This window comes from Drosophila gunungcola, unplaced genomic scaffold, assembly GCF_025200985.1.
Source record: "Drosophila gunungcola strain Sukarami unplaced genomic scaffold, Dgunungcola_SK_2 000001F, whole genome shotgun sequence".
Lineage (NCBI taxonomy): Eukaryota > Metazoa > Arthropoda > Insecta > Diptera > Drosophilidae > Drosophila > Drosophila gunungcola.
In genome coordinates, this window is record NW_026453197.1 from 6,425,627 (window position 1) to 6,432,844 (window position 7,218).

Sequence of the window (7,218 nt, forward strand, 5' to 3'; positions counted from 1 at the left end):
TAATGAAACTGAAGCTGAAGCTGGGATAATTAAATTCAGAGAACAATTAAATACCCAGAAATAGAGCTTAGCTTTACTTTAAAGGGGATTCCCGTTTAGACCGATAAAAAATGTCGAAATGTAGTCCAAGTGTTCAAGTTTTTAAAGTTTATAAATAAATTGTTGATTAAAAATTGCAAACACAAGTTAATTATAAAGTGTACATGAAATAAGTAGCGATCATTTTTTACGCCCTCTTGAAATATATATATTAACTTAATAATTTTAAATGGAATAACCTATCAAAACCATTATCCATACACTTTTTTGTTTTGTTTTTTGGTTATATATTGGTTGTCTATTTTATAACTTATATTAACAACTTTGGAACAAATTGAATATGTTTTTTCGGCTGATTGCACTTGAAGGGCTCGATGAACTGCGAAATCCAAGTTTTACTGCCTTTCATTGTCAGGCTCTGGGTCAAAGGGCAAAAGAGTTTCAATTATTCACGTTGAATAAAACGCAGTAGAGCAGACACACACGCACGCATTCGAACAGTTCCGGTGCAACTTTTACAGCGCAATTCAGTTAGCAAGAAACTTTTTATTGCATATTTAATTATGAACAGTAGTCAATAAATAATTCAATTTTTTTTTTGTGTGTTGATTAAAATAGTCGTATAGCATAGAACTTTGATACACAAATATTATATTTCACATATTAACATTTTGCCATTATTTCGCATAAAATAAAAAACTATAAATATTCACAGTTAATATTTAGATAATTAGTTTAGTATTACTCGCTTCTTTTAATTCAAAAATATTTTTTGCGACATTGGCATACACTGTTGTGGCGACCTGTATCAGCAGAGAGCGACGCTAAGGAGAAGAGTAATGTTCTCTCCCTATCTCCACAGTAGGTTTGGCTGGTACTTGGCCAATCCGTTGGCAACGCCTTTATTAGTTCCAGAGTCACCAGCCAGAGCAGACGGTCAATAAAGAATATACTTATCAGTTGATATAAAGTGTTTTTCATTCAGTGGGAGATCGTGGTCTTTACACTGGCGACGAGGATAAAACCGGAGATTAAGTTTGTGCTAACCCTTTTGCAAGAAAAAGATAATCAAATCGATTAAATCAGCAAACGTGAAGTGTGCAAAAGAAATGTAAGTAGAAAAAAAGAAGAAGAAGAAGACACAGGCACACAGCATTGCCAGAGTGGAAAAATCCTTGCCAAATGGAAGGATTAAAGAAATGAAAAAAGAGAGGAGAGAGTCTATTCCAAATGGAATGAGATCCAAAAAAAAAAAAAAAAATAAAAGAGTCTATTCCAAATGGAATGAGAACAAGAAATTCCAAATGGAATGAGCTTTTAAAAAAAAAAAAAGCGCCTATTCCAAATGGAATGAGATCAAGGAAAGAAGTAAAAGCCTTAAGTTATCTGTTCCTAATGGAATAAGAGCAAAGAATGAGAATACAGAAAAGCCCAATGTTGGAGGATTATTCTGGGATTTATGTTTTAATTTCAGGAATAATTATGACGGAGCTGAAACCTTTTCTATGCCAGGCGATGGACAAGGCACTATGGCGTACGGAGTGGGAAATGTGGCTGCGCGCATTTACTATATATGTGGACACGGAGGAGATCACAAATGTATATAAAAAGAGGAATAAACTCCTTCACTTGGGTGGACCTCAGCTTCAGGCGGTTGTGTATAGCATTCCCGGCGCCTTGATACCATACGACGACAAGGCTAAAAATGACGTGTTTACTCCTTTGGTAAGCAAACTAAATGAGTATTTTTCACCGCTGCGAAATTCCGCGTTCGAAAGGCACCTGTTTCGATCGATGACACCGGTGGAAGGAGAAGGTTTTACGGAGTTTTTACTTAGATTACGCCAACAAATCGCTAAGTGTTCATTTGGGGAGACTAAGAGACAAATCGAAGAAATCTGTTTAATCGACAAAATTATTGATGTCTGGGCCCCATTAGACTTAAAGAAGAAATTGCTTGAAAATGAGCAAACTTTGGAGGAGGTCGTAAAAACATGTTGCATAGATGAGCAAGTAAACAAACAAACGCAGTCTATGGCCGCACCAACTACCGCAAGCAGCATTAACAAAATTATACAGCACGACACGGGTATGGAGTGCGGAAGATGTGGTAGAAGAGGGCATCGGGAAAACAGCGCGGAATGCCCCGCTAGGAACATGAGGTGCAGGAAATGCGATAGACTTGGGCATTTTTATAAGAAATGCCGTACGAGGGTACGAAAATCAAACTTCGGTATGGAAGAACCGGATCGAAAACGGCGACGTCAGGGAAATACTAGGATACAATCAATAAGTAATGAAACTCAAAATGAGTATGGCGATTCAAAGTCTACCAACCTGTTTAGAGTAGCAACTGAGCAATCCGGCGAGGAAGAGATTCGGTGTAAGATAAGTGGTCACACGGTCGCTATGATTATTGATTCGGGCTCAAAGTATAACCTAATCAGTCATTCGGATTGGCAACAATTGCGCGAGGGAAAAGCAGTCATATTTAACGCTCGCACAGAATCAGTAAACCAATTTAGAGCTTATGCCTCAGACCGTCTTCTCAAGGTATTACAAATTTTCGAAGCACCGATTTCGGTACGGAACGATTCTGAACTGATTGCTACTTTTTACGTTATTGAAAATAGTAAACAATCTTTATTAGGACGTGACACAGCTATAAAACTCAACGTCTTAAGACTGGGACTAAGCGTACATAGAGTTGAAAAAGTTGAACCGTTTCCCAAATGGCGTGACGTTTCAGTCAAACTTTCGATTGACGAATCCATTACTCCCATCCAACAACCCATTAGGCGTGTACCGACAGCGTTGGAAGAAAAAATTGATAAAAAACTCGAAGAAGCATTAAGCATGGACATTATTGAACCCGTATCTGGCCCAAGCGCCTGGATATCACCTTTGGTTATTGCATTTAAAGATGATGGTGATATTCGTTTATGCATAGATATGCGGCGTGCAAATAAAGCTATTCAGAGAGAAAACTACCCATTGCCAACTTTTGATAATTTTATGACTAAACTAAGAGGTGCCAAACATTTTTCAAGGCTCGACCTAAAAAACGCCTATTATCAATTGGAATTGGCCGAATCCAGCAGAGGAATTACAACATTTATAACGCACCGTGGTTTATTTCGATACAAACGCTTAATGTTTGGGGTGAACTCGGCACCTGAAATATTCCAAAGGTTGATGGAAAAACTCTTATCTCCTTGTCAAAATGCCTTAAACTACATTGACGACATAATAGTCTTTGGGAGCAATATGGAAGAACATGACGCAGCTCTAAAAATGGTAAGGACAATTTTGGAAAATAATAATGTCTTGCTGAACGAAAGGAAATGTACACTAAGAGCTCAGAAATTAAAATTTTTAGGCCACATTTTGTCCGATCAAGGGATCGAAGTTGACCCAGAAAAAGTTAAGGTTATTACTGAGTTCAGAGCTCCCAAAAATAAAGAAGAAATACGCAGTTTCCTTGGTCTAGCTACATACGTGGCTAAATTTGTGGTTGACTTGGCAGACAGTACTGAGCCATTAAGGAAATTACTAAAGAGTCATGAACCATTTGCTTGGGGTAAAGAGCAGGATGAAGCATTTAAAATATTAAAAGAAAAAATTGCGGCAGTACCAAAACTCTCATACTTTAACCCTAAAGACAAAACCTGTTTAATTGCGGATGCTAGTCCGGTGGCTCTTGGTGCTGTTTTAGTACAGTTTGACAAATCTAACAGCCCACGAATAATATCATTTGCCAGCAAGAGTCTTTCACCGGTAGAAAAGAGATATTCGCAAACCGAAAAGGAAAGCCTGGCGTTAGTGTGGGGTGTGGAAAAATTTTATTTTTATTTGGCTGGTTTAAAATTTGACTTAATAACTGATCACAAGCCGTTAGAAACGACCTTTAAACCAACATCGCGACCCCCGGCTAGAATTGAAAGGTGGTTGCTGAGGCTACAATCTTACCGTTTTCATGTTATTTATAAAACGGGAAAAGAAAATATTGCTGACTCGCTGTCAAGACTGTGCCAACATACTGATGCAGAACCTTACGACTGGGCTGGAGAGGAGCATATTTTTCGCGTACTATCAACATCCATACCTAAATCCATCTCCATATCTGAAGTCAGAGAAATGAGTGTCTTAGATGAGGAGATGGTGGATGCAATGACGTGTCTTAATCAAGACTCATGGAAAGCGAATTTGTCAAGCCCGTATTACCCGTTTCGGTTGGAACTGTCTATAGTCGGTGATATCCTACTTCGAGGCACCCGGTTAGTAATTCCACGAAAACTACGAGGGGTAATCCTTAACCTTGCTCACGAAGGGCATCCCGGAATAAGTGCCATGAAACGAAGATTGCGTTCAAAGGTTTGGTGGCCATGTTTGGACAAAGATGCTGAACAATGCGTTAAGGCGTGCCGAGATTGTCTTATAGTGTCAATGCCATCAAGGCCTGCTCCGATGCAACGACACCCGTTTCCGGATGGACCCTGGAAATGTCTAGCGACTGATCTTTTGGGACCATTATCTAACGGTGAGAATATATTAGTCCTCATAGATTATTACTCAAGGTATATAGAATTCAAAATAATCAGATCTATATCATCCAAAATAATTATTGATGAGATGGAGGAGATATTTTCACGGCTAGGATTTCCAGAGACGCTAACGACTGATAATGGTAGGCAATTTGTAAGCGCTGAGTTCAAAAGTTTTTGCCACACAAACGGAATTAGGTTAATGCCTACACCTCCCTACTGGCCCCAGGCGAACGGCGAAGTAGAGAACATGAACCGATCTCTTGTGAAACGTTTGAAGATAGCTCACGCGAATAACGACAGCTACAAAAAAGAAATCCAGAAATTCGTATTGATGTACAATGTTACTCCACACGGTACCACAGGCGCTCCACCGACGGAACTAATGTTCAACAGGGTGATAAGGGATAAAATTCCTAGCATCCAGGATCTTGTTGGCGTGATGGCAGACTCAGAGGAAAAAGACAGGGATCTGCTGGAAAAAGAAAAAGGGAAACAGTATGCAGACAAATCCAGGAACGCGGGAAACTTGGATATTCGAATTGGCGACAAAGTACTTTTAAAGAACGTAGTATTCCCACACAAATTGACACCTACATTTGATACGACCACTTATGAGGTTACTAAGCGAGAAGGAAATGTTGTCCAGATACTCGGGGGTGGTAAGACGTACACCAGAAACGTTGGTCATTTAAAAAAGATAGTAGAGACTAAATCGTCTATGTCGAAAAATCCGGTGGACGTCGACGCCGACTCCTTTCCTTCAACTTCGATATCTTTACAGCCAACACCAGAGACTTTAAGCTCACAGGATGTCTCGAAATTCTATGCTTTAACGGGACAGGAGGATTCGATGTCTAGTAAGCAGCATATACCAAACGAGGACCTGAGACTCCGACTAAAGAAAAAGGAAGGGGTGTGGCGACCTGTATCAGCAGAGAGCGACGCTAAGGAGAAGAGTAATGTTCTCTCCCTATCTCCACAGTAGGTTTGGCTGGTACTTGGCCAATCCGTTGGCAACGCCTTTATTAGTTCCAGAGTCACCGACCAGAGCAGACGGTCAATAAAGAATATACTTATCAGTTGATATAAAGTGTTTTTCATTCAGTGGGAGATCGTGGTCTTTACAACTGTTAATTTAAAAATTATTAACAAATTATTCTCAATATGATTAAGAACTAAACCTAGTGTCTTGAGATATTTAATTAAAATTTTGGGTGCCACTTTTCTTGCCGCTGCTGTTCGTGCACGAACAAACACACAGGCAGAGATTTCTGTTAGGCTCGGATCTGCATCTGGAGTTGGACTTTGAGCACGTAGTCGAAAAGTATGCTATTGAAATATTTATGCATGCTCGCCTTGCTCGTTTTCTTTGTTTGTGTCTACTTTGCATTCTTTCTGTGTTGTTTTTGTGTGTGTTGAGGACAGTGAGAGAGAGAGAGAGAGAGAGAGAGAGAGAAGGATCGGCGTGAGGGCATGTGCAAGTGTAAGTGCGGCTGATTAAGCATTTGACATACATACAAACATCCCTGCTGCAGCGACGTTCAGAGCGCATTAGACATGCAAAACAAACACGTGCCGACACGCAAACTCCATCTGCCCTCTCTGTTGCACTATATGCCCTCTCCCCAGAATTCATCCAGGGCCGAATGCGTCAACTTTCGGCGGCTGTCATCCAAATAATATGGAAATTATTTATGATTTCAATTTTTAATTTTCAGTCAAAATTCGGGAGAATCCTGATGACGTAATATATGGACAGCTTCTAATCCAATCTCAATATAAGTTTTCCTCCAACAGATGGCGCCAATGAAGATGCGGGCGCCATCTGACGGTGAGGCTTATGCCTTTTGATCCTATTTTCGTGATTTGTTTTTAAACTTTTACATAAATTAGTAAAGCATCATTAATTTTAAATATGTTTAATGTTTTTAGAAGCTAAGACAATATTAAAAAACAAATGTTTTCCCTTACTACCCTTTCAAAAATGGAAACCCATTTGTAACTCGATATAAAATGGATTTCTTTCAGGCAAAAGTCATAATATATTCCTTTTATTTATAAATGTATGTAGGTACTCAAATCTCGTACTAATATGAAAAAATTAAATTAAAATTAAAAAATAAAATAAAATTATTTTAAGCCCCCTTAAAAGACCCTGAGTTCGCCCCTGCTCAGTTCGCTGGCCTATGTGTCGCATTTTCCTATTAGCAGGCAGTCGAGCAATTCGCAACAAAATATGCAAATGCAGCCAAGCGAGTGGGCTCAACTCCTCTGCCGGCTCGATTCCTTTCAAGCCCCCTTTTTTCTCCCTAAAATCTGTCTCTGCTCGGCATTTGCCGCATTGTTTTTCTGTCTGTTTATTTGCTGCCGCCTGAATGATTTCTAGCCGAACATTTGCCAGACAAATTTTCCGCACGTGATGCAAAATATAACAATATTAAATACCTCAGTCGAAGGGATGGTTCTTGCATTGTATTTTCTTTTTGTTTATAAACATGGATAAATTAATATATGTACAAGATACATATTTAATTATAAATTTAAAAGCAACTTTAAATTAAACAATAATCTGCATTACCATAATAAGGTGTTTATAAAACTGCCTTAAGTTTGTACATTTGTTTATTGACTG

General features: G+C 39.0%; 1 protein-coding gene across 1 annotated transcript; it reads left to right on the forward strand.

Moving 5' to 3' along the window:
- Positions 1 to 840: 840 nt before the first annotated feature.
- Positions 841 to 5,676, forward strand: LOC128261798 (uncharacterized protein K02A2.6-like). Its single transcript, XM_052995662.1, has 2 exons — positions 841 to 1,150; positions 1,514 to 5,676. The coding sequence occupies exon 2, from the start codon at positions 1,522 to 1,524 to the stop codon at positions 5,569 to 5,571; it is 4,050 nt and encodes a 1,349-aa protein (XP_052851622.1). The 5' UTR covers positions 841 to 1,150; positions 1,514 to 1,521; the 3' UTR covers positions 5,572 to 5,676.
- Positions 5,677 to 7,218: the final 1,542 nt, after the last annotated feature.